At 37.5% G+C, this 21,888-nt stretch overlaps 1 protein-coding gene across 1 annotated transcript; it reads left to right on the top strand.

Moving 5' to 3' along the window:
* The first annotated feature begins 5,728 nt into the window (after positions 1-5,728).
* Positions 5,729-6,849, top strand: LOC126001959 (protein FAM3C-like). Its single transcript, XM_049769157.1, is given in 2 exon segments — positions 5,729-6,062; positions 6,065-6,849. Coding segments are annotated over 2 exon segments (681 nt in total). The 5' UTR covers positions 5,729-5,746; the 3' UTR covers positions 6,430-6,849.
* Positions 6,850-21,888: the final 15,039 nt, after the last annotated feature.

Genomic DNA, 21,888 nt, shown 5'->3' with positions numbered 1-21,888 from the left:
AAATGAACAATCCTACCAAACTACTATATAGATTTAATGCAATCCTTATCCAAATTCAGACATAATTTTTTTTTTTTTGGTTTTTGGGTTACACCCGACGGTGCTCAGGGGTTATTCTTGGTTGTCTGCTCAGAAATAGCTCCTGGCAGGCACGGGGGACCATATGGGACACTGGTATTTGAACCAATCACCTTTGGTTCTGGATAAGCTGCTTGCAAGGCAAATGCCGCTGTGCTATATCTCCGGGCCCCAGACATCATTCTTTAAAGAAATAGAACAATCAATCACAAAATTCATCTGGAACCACAAAAGACCCAGGATAGCCAAACACATACTGAAAAACAAGAAGCTGGGTGGCATCTCCTTACCTAACTTGAAACTATACTATAAAGCCATAGTAATCAAAACAGCATGGTACTGGAACAGAGACAGGACCTCAGACCAGTGGGTCAGAACAGAATTCCCAGACATAAACCCCCAGATATACAGCCAACTAATATTTGATAAAAGAGGCAAGAACTTGAAATAGAACAATGAAAGCCTATTCAACAAATGGTGTTGGTACAACTGGAAAACCACATGTATGAAAGTGAAAATTGACCCATACCTCACTCCTTATACAAAAGTCAACTTAAATTGATCAAGGACCTTGAAATCAGACCCGAATCTATAAAGTTTTTCGAGAGTAAAATAGGCAGAACACTCAAAGACCTATATATCAAAAAGATCTTTGAGAATGGAGCACCAATGGCAAGAACTTTAGCATCAAACATAAACTAATGCAACAAACATCAAACTAAAAAGCTTCTGCATGGTGAAAGAAAACTTACTTAATGCAAGAAGACAATTAACAGAATGGGAAAAAATCTTTTCACTCGACATATCAGATAAAGGGCTGATATCTAGAACATACAAAGCACTCAGAAAGCTGAACTCTCAAAACCAAATAAAGCCATAAAAAAGGGGAGATAAAAAGAATAGACGTTTCTCTGAGGAAGACAGAAGGATGGCCAACAAACACATGAAAACATGCTCATCTTCACTCATCATCAGGGAGATCCGAATCAAGACAACAATGAGATACCACCTTACACCAGTTAGGATGGCTAACATCAAAAATAATGGGAACAACCTCTGTTAGCAGGGATGCGGTATGGAAGGAACTCTCATCCACTGCTGGTGGGAATGCCCTAGTCCAACACCTTTGGAGAACAGTCTAAAGAGTGCTAAAAGTACTCAGAATTGAGCTGCCATTTGACCCAGCAATTGTTCTCCTAGTTGGAAGGACATTCATTCCAAAATACGTGTGCACCCCACTATTTATCACAGTACTCAGTATAATAGCCAAGTCTTGGAACCAACCTTGATGTCCAACAAAAGATGAATGAATCATTAAGATGTGGTATCTATACACTATGGAATACTACATGGCATTCAGAAACGATACAATCACAGACTTTGCAGCAATGTGGATGGACCTAGAACATGTTATGTAAAACGAAGTAAGTCAGAAGACAAAAGATAAACACAGAATGATAGCACTATTCTGAAACACCTAGAACATACATCTTATACACAACTAATACTCATCAATCAAATAACAGGTTTTAACACGGTAGAAACCCAAACACTGTAATAGTCAGCATATACTCGGGAGCAGTGCCCAAAATACATGAAAAAGGAACAACACAAACACTTGACTACACATTATACCACAAAGAAACCAGCAACACAAGAAACAGAAGCATAGAGAGAATAGGTATGTAATCAGCCTTCTACAACAAAGGCCCACAATAATCCCTTAGAGACCAAATACAGGATTACTGGTAAAGAATACCACGGGAAATCACTGACACCAAGGGAAAAATCCCATAACTCTATGTTTTAATGCCTTTATCTTACTATATTTAAAATAATCTCTCAGCTTTTCTGTCCACAGACGTTCTTGGATACAAAGGGTGGACAAACTCAGATGGCAGCTTAGGGCTCAGTCACACGAGATACCATACCAGACCACTATGAGATGGTCCCGAGAAAATTTGTTAACATAAACTTTATCTCTAGGTTATACCTTCTTTTAGGAATTAAAGCATGTACCAGTCAGACCACCGAAGCAGAAACTGCAACATACAGACTTAAACTACAGGCTCTACTCATCGAACACATTCAAACAAACTAGCATTCCCTTGCTATTTTTCTCCTCTCTTCTCACTACTTTCTTTTTTATTTTTTTCTTTTCTTTTCTTCCCTTTTCTTTTTTCCTTTTCTCTTCTCCCTTTCTTTCTAATGTATTTTCTCTTTTTTCCCTTCCTACCCCTTCCATATACCTTCCCCTTTTCCCCCTTTGGAAATCCAACTATCCCTTCACCCCTCAATCCCATCCAGACCTCCACCATATTAAAACTCTTCACCCTCAGTCCTTAATCTATCAAGCATCAAGATTTACCTCCTACCCCAACAAACCAGTACCCAGCACCCAAGCAAAGGGACACCCAGCCAAACCCACACCTCATCCTCTGCAAGAAAAGGCAGGCAACTCCCCTGCAGGCTCATGCTGCACGGCTCTCCTTACCAACTCACCCTAACGTGGACTGTTACTTGAAACCGGACTTAGTTCCAAAAGTATCCCCAATGCAAGAAATCTTCCAAGACCTCCCTGCTGCAAATCTTTTGCCAATCTGAAGAAAGTTGGAGGGGGTGATGGAAAGGTGCCTGTGAACCCACACACCAGAAGAAAAACCTGTACTTCCAACATAAGTATAAGACCTGTATTACACCACCTCTTTACCTGCTTTTCCACAAATATAAGGTAGTCTTTTGCATCACTTTGGTCCTTTAAATACTTCGTTAATTCATGTTTTTAAAAATGGCTGTTCTACATAACATATGTGAGCACATACATATTTATTCCTATTTTTATCTTTTTTGGGTGTGTGACCTATTTCTGTTTTCCTCTCTGTCCACCCCCAAATGCACCGACAATATAATGTAGCACCATTTTCCATGCAAAGGCACACTAAAAAGGGGAAAATCTTACATATAAAAAAGAGCTCTTATTTACTAGGGATAGGAACTCATAGTTGTTTACAATACAGGGATATATCCTACCTTGAAAATATGTCATGTGAACTCAACTTAGACCTCAGGGGATTAGACACCATCCGTCCAGCCTTGAACTCTGGATCCCAGACATAGAAATGGCACAGTTCTTCACAACAGCTGCAGGAAAGAAATCCCATCTGGGACAGCTTTAATACTGCTGAGCCACCAACAAGTGCCAGCTCTAATATGATATCCTGACAACGAGGAAAATGGGAACTACTTGACCTAAGAGCAGGTTATCCTACCTCACCAACCAATAAGACAAAATCAGAAGACTTGTCACCCTTTGGTAGGTCCAAAAGCCAAGATCGCGATTTACAGATAGATGCCTGGCTGCTAGAACCATGACCAGACTGTATATATCTTGGGACCTATAAAAAAGCCCTAGTCTAGGGTTTGAACTACAACTTGCACAATAACCATGATCTCCAGTTCTAAAGGTCTGGCAGAGACAATTGCAACGGAATGGGGCTTCTGGAAACACAAAGAAAGACGCTATCCTAGGTGCCATCCTAAGTTCAGTGCAAAGACCAAGACCACCAACCACAGAAGATGGATTAAAATGACACTGAGGGAACAGAAGTTCTAGAACCACAGTTTCTTTAGCCATTCGTCTGTTGAAGGGCATCTTGGTTGTTTCCAGAGTCTTGCTATGGTAAATAGTGCTGCAATAAATATAGGTGTAAGAAAGTGGTTTTTGTATTGTATTTTCGTGTTCCTAGGCTATATTCCTAGGAGTGGTATAGCTGGATCGTATGGGAGCTCGATTTCCAGTTTTTGGAGGAATCTCCATATTGCTTTCCATAAAGGTTAAACTAGACGGCATTCCCACCAGCAGTGGATAAGAGTTCCTTTCTCTCCACATCCTCGCCAACACTGTTTATTCTCATTCTTTATGATGTGTGCCATTCTCTGGGGTGTGAGGTGGTATCTCATCATTGTTTTGATTTGCATCTTCCCGACGATTAGTAATGTGGAGCACTTTTTCATGTGTCTTTTGGCCATTTGTATTTCTTCTTTGTCAAAGTGTCTGTTCATTTCTTCTCCCCATTTTTTGATAAAGGAGCAGGAAATCCTAAATGGAGCAGGGAAAGCCTCTTCAACAAGTGGTGTTGGCACAACTGGATAACCACTTGCAATAAATTGAATTTAGATCCCCAGCTAACATCATGTACAAAGGTAAAATCAAAATGGATTAAAGACCTCGATATCAGACCCAAAACCATAAGATATATAGAAAAACACATAGGCAAAACACTCCAGGACATTGAGACTACAGGCATCTTCAAGGAGGAAACTGCACTCTCCAAGCAAGTGAAAGCAGAGATTAACAGATGGGAATATATTAAACTGAGAAGCTTCTGCACCTCAAAGGAAATAGTGCCCAGGATACAAGAGCCACCCACTGAGTGGGAGAAACTATTCACCCAATACCCATCAGATAAGGGGCTAATCTACAGAATATACAAGGCACTGACAGAACTTTACAAGAATAAAACATCTAATTCCATCAAAAAATGGGGAGAAGAAATGATTATGTTTTTAATCTTTTTTTATTTTCTTGGTGAGTCAGATCAGTGTTTTGTATCTCTTAAAGAACTAGCTCTTTCAACTTTGTTGAAATCATTTGATGTACAAAGTCTTTATAGTTGGATTTTAGACATACAATGAATCAATTTTATTGTTGTTGACTTTGGCTTGGATATTTGGTTCCCTATTTTATTTTAATCATCGATGCACCTGAAAAGTCTTGGTCCTTGGCCCCCATTTTTTATATTTATCTTTATTCTCCATTCAGTTGTTTTCTTTCTCTTGCAATTGTCTGGGGATAAGGGTAATCTAGACAACTCCCATTTAGACCATTGCATTTTTTCATGTAGTTATTCTAAATACCACACATAAGAGATGTGATTCTGTATTTATCTTCCTTCTTCTGGTTTACTTCATTTAACATAATATATTCTAGTACCACCCATAATACTGCAAATTACATGACTGCATCATTCCGTATAGCTATATAGTATTCCATTGTATATATAAAGCACAACTTCTTGATCCACTCATCTGTTGATTGACATCTAGGTTGACTCAAAGTCTTAACTATTGAATGCTTCAATGAATAGCAGTGTGCATACACCCTATTGAATGAAAGTTTTACTATCCTGGAAATAGATATCTAAAAGAGAGATTGAAACTTGATTTTGAGTTTACTGAGAGCCCTCCATACTGTTTTCCATAAGGGTTGGACCATGCAGCATTCCCAATAGCAATAGATGAGGGTTCCTTTCTGACCACATCCTCACCAACAGAGATTGTTCTCAGTATTTTTGATATGTTTATTCCAAACTGATGTATGATGATAAAACATTGTTGCATTGATTAGGATTTCTCTAATGATAAGTGATGATGAGCATTTTTTCATGTATTTGTTGGCCATCTGTTGGTCTTCTACAAAGAAGTATCTTTTCATTTCCTTTCCCCATTTATTTCAGGGGTGTTTAGGTTTTGTGGAGTTAATCTTTGTGAATACTTTGTGTAACCTGGATATCAATGCTTTATCTGATGTGTTGAGTGAAATTTTTTTTCCTGGCCACTTCTGCAGGGTCATATTTAATGAAAGTGCCATAATCTGGAAAAACTAAACATGAGGGTTGCAGGTGCTGCAAAATTGGTGGTAGCTGTGGCAGTATTTTTGCTGACATTTTATGTTATTTCTCAAGTATTTGAAATAAAAATGGATGAAAGTTTAGGAAATCTATTTGCAAGATCAGCCTTGGACATAGCTGCACGTTCTACAAAGCCTCCTAGATATAAATGTGGAATCTCAAAAGCTTGCCCTGAAAAGCATTTTGCTTTCAAAATGGCTAGTGGAGCAGCCACTGTGGTTGGACCCAAAATCTGTCTGGAAGATCAGGTATTAATGAGTGGTGTTAAGAATAATGTTGGAAGAGGTATCAATGTTGCTTGGCAAATGGAAAAACAGGCCAACTAATAGACACTACATATTTTGACATGTGGGGAAAAGATGCGGCCCCATTTATTGAATTTCTGAAGCTTATACAAGATGGAACAATAGTCTTAATGGGAACATATGATGATGAAGCAACCAAACTCAACGATGAGGCCCAGCATCTCATCGCTGAATTAGGGAGTACGTCTATAACTAGTCTTGGATTCAGAGACAACTGGATCTTCTGTGGTGGAAAAGGAATTAAGACCAAAAGTCCTTTTGAACAGCACATAAAGAACAATAAGGACACAAACAAATACGAGGGATGGTCTGAAGTTGTGGAAATGGAAGGATGTATCCCCTGGAAGCAAGACTGATATGGAGAAAATGGAAGAATCTGCACTTTGCTCAATGAGAAACTGTGTAAATATTTTATGAGCATGCAACCATCTTGTGTGCACGAGCATCATCTCTTTTGATAATAAGAATTATTTATTGCTAACATAAAATAGATATCTTTGTACATAGGTGTTAAAATGAGCAAATCACCAAACCATTTCTAAGTACATCTCCCCGATAGTACAGGTTTTAGCCTACTATAATAAATGACATGGTTCTGATAGCATACTCAATGTAAACTGGCTTGAGTGTGAAAATGTATAGTTGCTGTGGACATATATATGTGATAATTAATTAATTAATTATGGATTTTTAGAGAGGATACTTTGTTTTATATATTGTCTTTTGATGATAATATCTTTGAAATTAAAGAGATATTTGACTAGTAAAAAAAGAAATTTTTTTCTGATTGAGTTATCTGTCTTATAATTTTAGCCCATATTTATTTTAACATACATTATCTTTTCAGTTTGATGTAGCCCCACTTATTATGATTTGATGCTATAGCATTTGACATTGGCAATCTATAATCCAAGATTTCTTTGAGGTCTAAAACTTAGAGCGTTCTTGCTTTGTTTTCCTAAAAGAACTTTATAAATTCTGGTCTAATTGCAAGATCTGCCTGCCCTAGGTCAAAAGCATGCAAGGCAAATATCTTACCACTACACCACCATTTCGCCCGCTGGGGTGAAGCATTTCATTCTTTTCAATTTTTGTACATTATAAAAGAAGAATCTTCTTTTTTTCTTGGGAGAGCACAACCAATGATGCTCAGAGGTTACTCCTGGATATGTGCTCAGAAATCGCTCCTGGGTTGGGGGTCAAACCATAGTCCACCCTGGGTCAGCCGCTTGCAAGGCAAACACCCTACAGCTGCACCATCACCCCGGCCCCAAATACATGTAATTTTAACATGCAAAAAAGGAAACATAAAAGTGAGAAATGAAAGTAACAATACTTTTAACAATTGCACTTAAAAAAGGCAAGTACTTAGAATAAGCTTAACAAAATATGTAAAAGAAATAAAAGACTTAAAATCACTACTAAATAAAATTAAAGAAGACACAAGGAAATGGAAACATTTGCCCTATTCTTTGACTTCAAAAAGGATCAATAATGTCAAAACACAGTGTAGATATAATGCAGTACCTGACATTTTTAGTACCTTGAGAAATGTATTGAAATTTATATAGAATAGCAATATTCTTTCTCTGTAGCCAAAGAAAATTTATTGAAAATCCAAAGCCAACTACAACTGAATCTATACCCAATCTACAACAAGCTAGACAAGAGGGGACCACTTATACTAGCAGCCCATGGGGCAAAGGAGGGGGATAGGGGATGCATGCTGGGAACAGGGATGGAGGTAGGACAACATTGGTGGTGAGAATGCCCCTGATTCAATGTCACTATATACCTAAAATATTACTATGAAAGATTTTTAATCCACTTTGGTCAAAATAAAAATTATTAAAAAATATATAAGGGGTGTTAGAATTAGGCTAGCTTCATAGACTCACTCTTTTCTCTAATAACATGTAAACTAAGCTTGAAAGATCATTGGGACACTGGTCTATGCAGCAGAAAACTGTCCATCTCAGGAGGAAAGGGTAGGCTCTGCCCTGAGAGTTTGGGCATCAAACCCCTGGTGCTTCCTTCTTCTGGGAAGCATTGCTACTGTAACCATGTCCACAAACACAGTCACCATGTTCGAACCAGGTCAGCTACATAGACTTAATCCTTCTCAAATGATATGCATACCAACTCACCCACCCTTCTGAAGCCACACCTGCTGCCTCCATCCCCAGAATCAACATTTCCCAATGGGCCTGCCTCATACCCCCTCTTTGGGACACCAGTCTGACCAAACTTCAGATATGCCAATATTTAGGGTGATAGTACCAGGGCTTTATGGAGCGAGTACAGGTACCTTTTCCCCATTTCTTCCTTCTTCCAGGAGGCCTGGCTGCTGAGTACACTCCCCTAAATATTGCAATATTAGTAATAGTGCATTGAATTTTTGGACAATTTTCTTTATTTGATTCTGTCATTCCTATAGGAATAAATCAAGTTAAAAACATGAAGAGTTAACAAGAGCTTACTTAACCTCCTGCCATTGTATTAATGACTTTATTAGAGATATGATAATTTTCACAAATGTGCTTACTACTGTACATTTATTTTATACTTCTTTTCCTTTCTTTTCTTTCTATTTTTCAATAACTTTTGCTTTCATTTATCTAAAAATAAATGTATTATTTTCATTATGTCATTTATATGATGTATTTTCTTAAAGTAAAATTTAAGATGTAAGGGAAATAGTAATCAAAATAGTATGTATGGTACTAGTATAAAGACAGGTTCTCGGTCCAATGGAATAAAATTGAGAACTCAAAAACATCTCAGATACATCGACAGCCAGTTTTCCACAAATAAACAAAGAGTATAGCCTCTTTAAAAACGTATTTTAGAAAACTGGTCACTAACATGTAAAAAAATAAATTTAAACACCTATTTAATAGCTTGTACAAAAGCCAGTTCAAAATAATTAAAGACCTTGACTGGACATTTGATATGTTTCCATATATTATATTGAGAAAAGAATAGGCATAATTTTCCATGGAAATGATTGTAGTGACATCTTCAATGATTCAATGCCTTTGACCAAGCAAATAAAAACAAAGATAATCAAATGGAGTACATAAAATTAGGCACATTGCACCAGAAGATTAATAATAGCCAGAGTAAGAAGATACCCCACAGGCTTGTACAGAATATTTCCCCACCATTAATGGGTTAATATACAGATATATAAAGCACTTTTATAATTTAAGAAAAAATCAACAAACAACCTAAAAAGTTGAGAAAAGAGAAAAACAAACTTTTTCAAGAAGTCTAAAAAAATTTCTGCATCACTTACTATCAGTGAAATGCATATCAAAATAACAATGAAATATCATTCTATGTTAGTAATACAGGCACACATCACGAGTAACAAAAGAACCATTACTGGTGTGAATGCAGGGGAAAAGTAATCCTGATCACTGTTGGAAATATTGTCTGGTTCAACATTTTGGGAAAATAATAAAGATGTTTCTCAAAAAAATACTTAGAGTAGAACTTCTGTATGATCCTGATACTCCATTCCTGGCATCTACTCTAACAGTCCCAAATCTCTATTCAGTAAATATACTTGGACTCCTATTATTCATTGTAGAACTATTTACCATAATCAATAAATAGAAAAAGCCCAAATGTCAAGATGACAGGACAAAAGAAGCTGTGGTCCATACACAAAATGGGATGCTATTTAGCTATAATAAAAGATTAAATAATGTAATTTATAGATATGTGGATTGACCTGGAGAGCATTATGCTAAGATAAGTAAATAAAAAAGGGGAAATATAATTATTTCATTACATATAGTATATAAAAATATATGCCAAGGAAATAGAGAATACCCAGAAAAATGGAGTTAAGAGCTGAGCTACAATGGTGGATGATGAGGTCGATTTGGTGCATTGTGAAGAAGAGAGACACTCTGCTAGACGGTGAGTGGCAGAATACCATCATAATATTGAGGGAAGCTATGTATACATAAAAAAATCACAGTCGCCGCTGTTTGGGACATCAGGCGGGGAAAATCCACGAAACTACGCCTGCCCAGTGGGGCCCAACTGTGAAAAACTATGAGTGCTACCTGTGTATGTCTGTCTACTGTCCACTTGCGTGAAACACTTGGGAGTGGGGCGAAAAGAGGCTCCAGAAAACTCGCTCCCCCAGAGGCCATTTTTCAGAGCGGAACTCCAGAACATAAAAACCGGCAAGCTTTTGCAGAAGCCAGATCCCCTGTTTGGGACATCAGGCGGGGAAAATCCACGAAAGTACGCCTGCCCAGTGGGGCCCAACTGTGAAAAACTGTGAGTGCTACCCGTGTATGTCTGTCTACTGTCCACTTGCGTGAAACTCTTGGGAGTGGGGTGAAAAGAGGCTCCAGAAAACTCGCTCTCCCAGAAGCCATTTTCAGGGCAGACTCCAGAACATAAAAACCGGCAAGCTTTCGCAGAAGCTGGGTCCCCTGTTTGGGACATCAGGCAGGGAAAATCCACGAAACTACGCCTGCCCAGTGGGGCCCAACTGTGAAAAACTGTGAGTGCTACCTGTGTATGTCTGTCTACTGTCCTCTTGCGTGAAACTCTTGGGAGTGGGCCAAAAAGAGGCTCCAGCAGAGCACTTTGGCTCCACTTCGCTACGCGGCTGTGCACTCTTTCTAAGAAAAGAACACCATCACAACAAGAAGAAAAACATCACACTAAGAACTGTGCTGGATCACTGAAGCCAAGCATTTCTCTCCAGACTGTCTTCTCTGCTGCGTGCTTGGGCCTAAGATTTGATCCAGTGTGAGGCTTCATCCACGGAGGACTCCTCTCCCTTAGAGGCAAGTCAGCCCATCCAGAAAAGGCGGAGCCAGAGGAGTGTGCTGCCTGCATCATATAGCCAATGAATACCACCACAACATGTAGAAAAACCCACAATACAAGTGTGACAATGGGGAAACAACGCAGGCCAGCATCAGACATAGAGAATGAAGATAACAATTCTGATAACCAGATAATGACCAACCAACTAATCAACCTCTCAGATAAGGACTTTAGACTAGCAATATGGAAGAGGCTCAAAGAACTCAAAGAAAACATGGATCGAGTTGAACAGAACACTAATAAGAACCAAGAAAATATGAAGACAGAAATCACAAAACTCCAAACTGAAATAACATGTCAACTAACAGGCCTGAAAAAGTCATTAAATGAAGTGAATGACAAAATGAATAAGCTCTGGGACAGGGTATCAGAAGCTGACAATAGACTTGGTGCTGTGGAAGATGAGATACATAACAAATTCATACAGCACGAGAGATTGGAAAAAAAAACATAAAGCAAATGAGCAGATAATGGAAAAAATAGTCAAAGAATGGGAATAGATGAAAACAGAAGTCTATGATAAGATCAAAAGCAAAAACTTAAGAATCATTAGAGTCCCAGAGACCCAGGAAGAAAATTTCCAGGAAGAATCAACGGTCAAGAACATCATTAAAGAGAAACATCCAGAGCTAAAGAATATATGTGATCAAATCCTGCATGCGTGAAGAGTACCAACAAAAAGAGACCCCAGAAAAAACACCCCAAGACACATCATAGTCACAATGACAAATCCCACAGATAGAAACAGAATTCTGAAAACAAGATCAACAGGGGAAATTACGTTCAAGCAAGCATCCTTGAGATTTACAGCAGACCTGTCACCAGAAACAATGTCAGAAAGCAGTGGTGGGATATTGTGACAAGACGGAATGAAATGAATGCTTCACACAGAATACTATACCCAGCAAAACTCACTTTCCGGTTTGACGGAAGAATACATGTTTCACAGACAAAAAACAGCTCAGAAACTTTGCAGACACAAAACCAGTCTTAAGAGAAAAACTGAAAGACCTAATTTATGACAAGACTAACCAAAAGACACACCAAATTTTGATATAAAGATGGCATTAAATCCCAGGACAATTCTTTCTCTCAAAGTCAATGGACTAAATGCGCCAGTCAAGAGACACAGGATCAAAAAATCAATCCAAATGGATCAAAAAACTCAATCCAAATGGATCAAAAAACTCAATCCAACTGCTGCCTACAAGAAACGCACCTGAATAGTCAGAATAAACATAGACTCAAAATAAAAGGCTAGAGAAAAATTATCCAAGCAAACAAAACCCATAAAAAAGCTGGAGTGGCCATACTAATATCAGATAATGCAAACTTTATACTCAGAAAGGTTGTAAGGGACAAAGATGGATATTTTATATTAATCAAGCGGTATGTAGAGCAGGAAGAAATAACTCTCCTAAACATATATGCACCGAATGAGGGGCCAGTAAAATATTTAATACAACTGTTGACAAATCTGAAAAATAATATCAATAACAACACAATCATTGAGGGGGACCTCAACACGGCTTTGTCAACACTGGATAGGTCAACCAGACTGAAACCCAACAAGAATATACTAGACCTGAGGAGGCCTAGTGGATATATATAGGACACTCCATCCCCAGAAACCTCATAAACATTCTTCTCCAATGTTCATGGGACATTCTCCAGGATAGACGACATGCTGGCACATAAAACATACCTCCATAATATCAAGCGGATAGAAATTTTGCAGACTACCTTCGCTGACCAAAAGGCTCTGAAATTATTTGTGAATTCCAAAGGGACTCAGAAGAAAAACTTTAACACCTAGAAGTTATACAGCCTCATACTCAATAACCAGTGGATCCGAGATGAAATCAAGGAGGAAATCAAAAGTTTCCTGGAAACAAATGACAATAAAGACACAAACTATCAGAACTTATGGGACACAGCAAAAGCAGTACTGAGAGGAAAAGTTATAGCTTTGCAAGCACACATCAGGAAGGAAGAAGTAGCTTACCTGAGTAGCTTAATGACACAGCTAATAGAACTAGAAAGTGCTCAACTTAAGGACCCAAAAATAGGAAGACAGAAGAAAATAACAAAGCTGAGATCAGAAATTAAAGAAGTGGAAACCCAGAAAACAATCCGAAAGATCAATGGAAGCAGAAGTTGGTTCTTTGAAAAAATAAACAAGATTGATAGACCACTGGCAAACCTAACAAAGAAAGAGAGAGAGAAACTTGATAACTCGTATTAGGAATGAAAATGGAGAGATCACTACTGATATGACAGAGATTCAAAGGGTAATCAGAAACTACTTTGAGAAACTCTATGCCACTAAAAATGAGAAGCTAAAAGAAATGGATAAATTCTTGGACTCTTATAATCTTCCACGGTTGAAGGAAGAGGATGTAGCATATCTAAACACCCCCATCACCATTGATGAAATTAAAATGGTAATCAAATGTCTGCCGAAAAACAAAAGCCCTGGCCCTGATGGATTCACTAATGAATTCTTTCAAACTTTCCAAGAGGAACTACTACCAATCCTGGCAAGACTCTTTCATGAAATTGAACAAATGGAAACACTTCCAAATAGCTTTTATGAAGCCAACATCACTTTGATACCTAAACCAGATAGAGATACTACAAAAAAAGAAAATTACAGACCAATATCGCTGATGAATGCAGATGCAAAGATCCTCAACAAAATCCTGGCAAATAGGATTCAATGCCTCATTAAGAAGATCATCCACTATGATCAAGTAGGTTTCATCCCAGGAATGCAAGGCTGTTTAACATCCGTAAATCTATCAATATAATACATAACATAAACAACAAGAAAAATAAAAACCACATGATTATATCAATAGATGCAGAGAAAGCATTTGATAAGGTCCAACACCCATTCTTGATCAAAACTCTCAGCAAGATGGGAATGGAAGGAACCTTTCTCAATATAGTCAGGCCATCTACCATAAGCCAGTGGCAAACATTATCATCAATTGAAAAAACTGAAAGCCTTCCCTCTAAATTCTGGCACAAGACAAGGCTGTCCTCTCTCACCACTCCTATTCAACATAGCACTGGAAGTACTTGCTATAGCGATTAGGCAAGAAAAAGATATCAACTGAATCCAGATAGGAAAGGAAGAAGTCAAGCTCTCACTGTTTGCAGATGACATGATACTCTACTTAGAAAACCCTAAAGACTCTAACAAAAAGCTTCTAGAAACAATAGACTCATATAGCAAGGTGGCAGGCTACAAAATTAACACACAAAAATCAATGGCCTTTCTATACACCAATAGTAATAAGGAAGAAATGGACATTAAGAAAACAACCCCATTCACAATAGTGCCACACAAACTCAAATATCTTGGAATCAACTTGACTAAAAATGTGAAGGACCTATACAAAGAAAATTATAAAACTCTGCTCCAGGAAATAAGAGAGTACACACGGAAAAGGAAACGCATACCCTGCTCATGGATTGGCAGGATTAACATCATCAAAATGGCAATACTCCCCAAGGCATTATATAGATTTAATGCTATCCCTCTAATGATACCCATGATATTCTTCAAAGAAATGGATCAGGCACCTTTGAAATTCATTTCTAACAATAAACACCCTCGAATAGCTAAAACAATCATTGGGAAAAAGAATATGGGAGGAATTACTTTCCCCAACTTTAAACTGATCCCCAGACATACAATCATCTAATTTTTGATAAAGAAGCAAGAAATCCTAAATGGAGCAGGGAAAGCCTCTTCAACAAGTGGTGTTGGCACAATTCGATAGCCACTTGCAAAAAATTGAACTTAAACCCCCAGCTAACATCATGTACAAAGGTAAAATCCAAATGGATTAAAGACCTCGATATCAGCCCCCAAACCATAAGATATATAGAACAGCACATAGGCAAAACACTCCAGGACATTACAGGCATCTTCAAGGAGGAAACTGCACTCTCCAAGCAAGTGAAAGCAGAGATTAACAGATGGGAATATATTAAGCTGAGAAGCTTCTGCACCTCAAAGGAAATACTGCCCAGGATACAAGAGCCACCCACTGAATGGGAGAAACTATTCACCCAATACCCATCAGATAAGGGGCTAATCTCCAAAATATACAAGGCACTGACAGAACTTTACAAGAAAAAAACATCTAATCCCATCAAAAAATGGGGAGAAGAAATGAACAGACACTTTGACAAAGAAGAAATACAAATGGCCAAAAGACACATGAAAAAGTGCTCCACATCACTAATCATCAGGAAGATGCAAATCAAAACAACGATGAGATACCACCTCACACCCCAGAGAATGGCACACATCACAAAGAATGAGAATAAACAGTGTTGGCGGGGATGTGGAGAGAAAGGAACTCTTATCCACTGCTGGTGGGAATGCCGTCTAGTTCAACCTTTATGGAAAGCAATATGGAGATTCTTCCAAAAACTGGAAATCAAGCTCCCATACGATCCAGCTATACCACTCCTAGGAATATAGCCTAGGAACACAAAAATACAATACAAAAACCCTTTCCTTACACCTATATTCATTGCAGCACTATTTATCAGAGCAAGACTCTGGAAACAACCAAGATGCCCTTCAACAGACGAATGGCTAAAGAAACTGTGGTACATATACACAATGTTATATTATGCAGCTGTCAGGAGAGATGAAGTCATGAAATTTTCCTATACATGGATGTACATGGAATCTATTCTGCTGAGTGAAATAAGTCAGAGAGAGAGAGAGAAAAAAACGCAGAATGGTCTCACTCATCTATGGGTTTTATGAAAAATGAAAGACATTCTTGCAATAATAATTTGCAGACACAAAAGAGAAAAGAGCTGGAAGTTCCAGCTCACCTCTGGAAGCTCACCACAAAGAGTGATGAGTTTAGTTAGAGAAATAACTACATTTTGAACTGTCCTAATTATGAGAATGTATGAGGGAAATGGAGAGCATGTTTAGAGTACAGACGGGGGTCGGGTGTGGAGGAGGGAGACTTGGGACATTGGTGATGGGAATATTGCACTGGTGATGGGTGGTGTTCTTTAAATGACTGAAACCCAAACACAATTATGTATGTAATCAAGGTGTTTAAATAAAAAAAATAGATGATTTGCATTAAAAAAATCACAGTCATCGTTACTGTGAATATGGACCCAAGCCAAAGTAATGAAACTTAAAAATATAAAGTGTAGACTGGGAAGGAAATTGGGGACATTGATGAAAAATAATTGACACCTACTTTAGTATTTTATTTGGATCATTTTATATCTGCAAATACAGCACCTTGTAAATCATGATGCCTATATAAATTTTTTATTTAAAAAGTTTTGAAAGTCCTTTGTATGAATACAAGCTCCTTCATGTTGCTTTGCTACCAAGGAATGATTTAATGAGTGTTTATTCACTAGCTGTGAACTCTAAGTAATGTGTATTGACATCTCCAAGAAATCATGGTTTTATTCTGGCATTGCCTGTTAATTCCGCATCTCAGTGTGTGAGCTGCATTGAATAACTTTTTTTCCCAGACAAATGATCAAAAACAGTTTTTTTTTCAGTTTTATACAAAAAATTTAAACATGGTACGGTGGAAATTAAGAAGCTAGAGAAGAAATTTAAATGTATATCAAAATTGCCACTCCCTTGCTTAATAACATTAAAATGATTTCTCAATATAGTTGTAATAAAACCTTACAAGGGAAGATCTTAAAAGAATCTAAAGAATTTTTCAGGACTTACAATATTACTGAAAATAGTCTGCTTTTTGTTTTGTTTGTTTTTAATTTTTGGGTTGCATCCAACAGCACTCAGGCATAATTCCTGACTGTGAGCTCAAATTATTTCTGGAAGTCTCTTGGGACCATATGGGATGCTAGGATAGAAACTAAGTTGGCCGTGTGCATGGCAAATGTCCTACCCACTTTACTATCACTCTGGCTCCTAACCAGTCTGTTCTTACATAACTCCTCCTGGCTAGAGTGACAGCACAATAAACCAGAGTACAAGCTTTGTTAATCTGCACTACCTGACACAACCTCCAAGTTCTGAGCTAGAAGTAGCCCAAATCTCTTTTAAGTGTATTAAACCCTTAAAAACATAAATTCAGACTGGCCTAGGAAAATAGAAGATTGTCTAAGAATGAGCTGCTTCACCATATATTAGTGAGATGAAACTAGGAGACACTGCAGGACATCATGACTTTGACATAGGACAGGCGCTAACCCCAATATCTTTAGTACTGCAACTTGACAGTGAAAACCCACGATAGAGTAGAACCCATCCTGGGACTTTGAGGGAAGACTTTGGAGTGAGACAAATTCATGCGTCTGGAGACTGCAGTTGGTCTTATGGCAGGAGGGTCCTGGGTAGAGACACCCTGTTTTTTAAGCCAAATGTTTTTCCTTTCTAATTTTTCAACTTTGGCTGCTCCTGTTCAAAATTATGCCACCCTCTTTATTCTTCAGAGATGGCGTCTTTCTTTTAGTAAGATCACTTTCCTAGGGGTGTGTATTACCTTACTTTACCTCTGCAATTTTTCTATTGCAGAGGAGATGTGGGATTAATTGGATCCCGTTCCCTCAGTATAAAAGCCTTGTTACTCATCGGTTGGAAACATCTTTGAATGTAGCACCTTGGATTGGTGTTTTGACCACATAATCCCACCTTTGGGTGTGATCTGTTCCGTCCTAGTAAGTACTCTGATTTTCAGGAAATGATCTCTTATATTTCTGGGCTTCACATGGAGCTTGCTGCTTCTTAGATGCTGAAGACTTATGTGTTGGAATTCCTGAATCCATTTCTTTCTCCTGTGTGTGTGTTTGTGGATTATTTCCTATATTAGCATTTGCTTCCAGGCTCTCATCTCTCCAGTGTCCTGGCTTTATTTTTTGAGGGTTAATTCTATATTTTATGATTCACTATTTTGTCTTTGACTAAATTTATCTGTGTTGATTCTATTCCAACCACAATAGGCCTGTACCTACAAGCACCCTGAACCTCCTCATTTGGAGGTTCATATCATGCCTCCAAGTAGCTGATTCTACTGGTATATTAGGAATCATTAAAAATTTATTCCCTTGGAAGCCTTTCCTGATGAGCATAAAGTATTCACTCTTTTTTGTTACCATAACAACTATCACTACTTGAGATTGCCTTTTCTTTGTTTGCTTTTTCTCTGTTGCTTCAACTAGAATTAAGCTAATTAAAATCAGGGTTTTGTTTGCTTTATCACTATATCGCAAAATAATGGTGTTTGGCACATGGTTGATATCTGCTAATTAAATATTTTAGCATTTAATGAATAAAGGGAAAACAGAAAAATGATGCCCAGATACATATGTCATTTTCTAGCAGTGTACATGTCATAGAAATAAGATTTTCCAGCTTGTAGTCCTCTTTGTGTACCTGGAACTCAGTGAAAAATCTTAGTGATATTTCTTTATTTTGGTTTTGTTTGTTTAATAATGATCACCCACCACAAGTGACATGGGTTAACTGAGAATGCTAGCACCAGTGCTCAATCTGGTAGTATAAAATTAAAAAGTCAGTGTGCCGGTCATTGTAGTCTCCAAGTCTTCACCCATAAGTACTCACATGTCCATGGATCAGATCCTTTGTCCTCTACATACTAGTTTGTGCTCCACCACTTGATCTATATTTCCTGGGTCTTGACATATTCATATTCTTAATAGATCATTCAAAATCAAGTATTTTGACATGCACAATGAAACTCTTCTAATAATTTCACCAAGTGCAAAAATGTATTTACCGCAATTAAATATATAAGATATGCAAAAGTTTTTAGTTATATCATAGAAATGTGGCATCAACCACAAAAATGTATTTTTAATGTATATCATTCTAGGCTTCTAAATATATTTGACCTACTACCTCATTTTTAAAAGAAAATTATGTATCAAGTCCCTATAATTATTCTGTGATGTATAAGGGTTAAATTGCAGTTTTTGCTCTATTCTCCACACCCTTCTTTTCCCTATACCCTCGAATTAAGAAATGTCTTAACTTGATATATTGTGGTTTTGGTAAAGTTAGAAAAATGAGCAGATAACTAAGCATAGGTATCCAAGGAGAGAGCCAGAGGCAGAAATTCTGAGAGGCCCATTCTGAGAACTAGACAGTGATGGATAAGTCCTGAATCATAAGTTGTGGTTCATAACAGAAAGGGGGATAAATTTTTCTTTGGTGGGAAGGTGGACAAAGCCACCAAACAATTAGTAAATTAATCAATATTTCTATGGGACCTAAAGAAAAATACATCAACCATAGAGAAACCCACAAGGGCCTCCCTCTAGTTTCTTGTTGAGTCTCTCCTGCATCAATGTACCACTGTGTATTGCAATGAAGTAACTAAACTTTTCTTTGTTTCATCATTATTGTAATAATTATTATTGCATTTTATATTATAATAATATGTTATAGTATATATTGTATTATAGTATTATTATATTATTACAATGCAGAAAATCTGTTATAAAAAGTGGTGTGTACCTTTGTTCTGGGAAGCAATTTCAGGTTATTGCCTAGTTGTGGGCTGTTAATTAAATATCTTTGTTTTCTTGCATGAATATGTTTTGCTGTGATTGTTTAGTAAATGTGATTTGCTTCTTTAAGCAACCAAAAGCACCTTCCAATTTCCCAACTGTACTTGAAAATACTACTACAACTATCCCTTCTTACTTCAACCTCCCCACTAATCATTCCATTCCAACCAGGGAACTATAACCCATTGATAAAAAGTGTTTACTGTCTAAATTCTTTATACATACTGTCCTTTAATTTTATTTATTGTTTTGAGGATGGATGATGCTCAGGGGTTATTCCTGGCTATGCACTTAGAAATCGCTCCTGGTTTGGGGGATCATATGTAACTCTGGAGGACCAAACTTCAGTTTGTCCTAGGCTAGCGAGAGCAAGGCAGATGCCTTACCACTTGTGCCACTGCTCTGGCCCCATTCTTTTTTTTTAATATCTGTATTCAAGCACTTTGATTACAAACATGATTGTAGTTGAGTTTCAGGCATAAAAAACCACCCCTTCACCAGTGCAACATTCTCATTACCAATTTCCCCAATCTCCCCCTCCCCCCGCCTATATAAGAGACACGATTCTACTTTTCTTACTCATTCACGTTGAAGGTGACTTTACTTTTCTTTTCTTTTTTTTTTTTTTTTTTTTTTTTGGTTTTTGGTTTTTGGGCCATACCCAGTGACGCTCAGGGGTTACTTCTGGCTATGCGCTCAAAAATCGCTCCTGACTTGGGGGACCAATGGGACACCAGGGGATCAACCGCCGGTCCATCCTTAACTATCGTTGGCAAGGCAGATAGATGCCTTACCTCTCCACACCACCGCTCCAGCCCCTGTCATTTAATTTTAATCTAACATCACTGATTAGATCCTAATCCTTGTACAAGCCACATAGCCAGTAAGTGTCAAACCACAGCTGGGGCATGTACATGCTCAATTTGCAAACTTATTCTTTGATTTCTACAACAGATATTAGTATTCAACCTGAGCCAGGGTGAGACATCCTAAATTTTATTAGAACAGTGTTCTGGGCAGGAGCTGCCAGGATAAGGTAATTCAGAAAGATTGTAATTCTAACAATAGAGGTTTTTTTCCCCAAATTTATCATTGTAGAGATTAAGAAATAAATGCTTAACAAAACTATACTGTTTCTAAATAGATCATTCTGCTGATATCTCAGCCTCCAATGACTCTTTGTCTTATTTTCATTTACAAAAGAAAATAGCACCACTGAGTAAAGTAGAAAAATATTTACTGAACACTACATGCCCAGTGCCCTTCTAGGTTATGGTATGAGCTCAGATTAAAGCGGATGAGATAAAAATTGGTCTCTGATCTTTTGCAAGGTGTAGTCAGAATGCATTTTCCCAAGCAGAGAAGATAAATGTAGTGTATAGGAAGTGGGGACATTATCCTTTCCAGGAACTGGTAATAGCTTTCAAATGTGTAAACATCTGTGCAAAAGCTTTCTAGATGAATTGTTTAAAAACTATTTTGGGTATAGCTTCTCTTCATCATTTGTTCTCTTATTTGCAATTCTCCTGCTACCTTTGAAAATCATTAAGAGAAAGGAGCAAATCAAAGTGGGAAGGCTTTGTTTTAGTTCAGTTACTGAGCCAGCAAGATAAGTATAAATGTGTTTGGGATGAGTCATATGTGGAGTAGAGAGCGATGTTTGATTTTTATACTTTCACATTATCTAGTACAGATTACTTCTTCTTGCCAAAACCTAGAATATGACCCCTAATGGATGAGAATTTAATTTCAAACAACTGCTAATTTTATACAGACAAATAATTAAATATTTTCTAAAGCTCTAAAAACAAAGAAGTGTTTTCTATTGGTATTTAGAAATATAAGCTTAACAACCTACAAATAGCTGGAGACCAACAACAAATGAGCTCAAATACTACTAAAGGAAAAAAAATAACAGAACATAAATAATTTACATAGAAATGAAGAAATAATGCATGAATTAATAATACGAGGAACTTCCCAATAGCCATCAGATAATGGGCTAAAATCTAAGACATACAAGGTACTGTACTGACAGAACTTAACAAGAAAAAATCAGCTAACCCCATTAGAAAATGAGAAGTTAACAGACAATTCCTAAAGAAGAAATACAAAAGACACATGAAAAAATGCTCCACATCACTATCAGAGTTATGCAAATAAAAAAACAATGAGGTTGCAGCTCATGCTTCTGAGAATAGCACACGTCACGCACACATCACACACACACACACACACACACACACACACACACAAAAGGAACAATTATTGCTGGCAGGGATGTAAGGAAAAAGGAACTCACTGCTGGCGGGAATGCCATCTAGTCCAGCCTTTATGGAAAAACAATATGGAAATTCTTCAACAAACTGGAAATTGAGCTTCCA

This window comes from Suncus etruscus, chromosome 2 (genome assembly GCF_024139225.1).
Source record: "Suncus etruscus isolate mSunEtr1 chromosome 2, mSunEtr1.pri.cur, whole genome shotgun sequence".
NCBI classification, from domain to species: domain Eukaryota; kingdom Metazoa; phylum Chordata; class Mammalia; order Eulipotyphla; family Soricidae; genus Suncus; species Suncus etruscus.
This window is presented reverse-complemented; position numbering and strand designations above follow the sequence as displayed.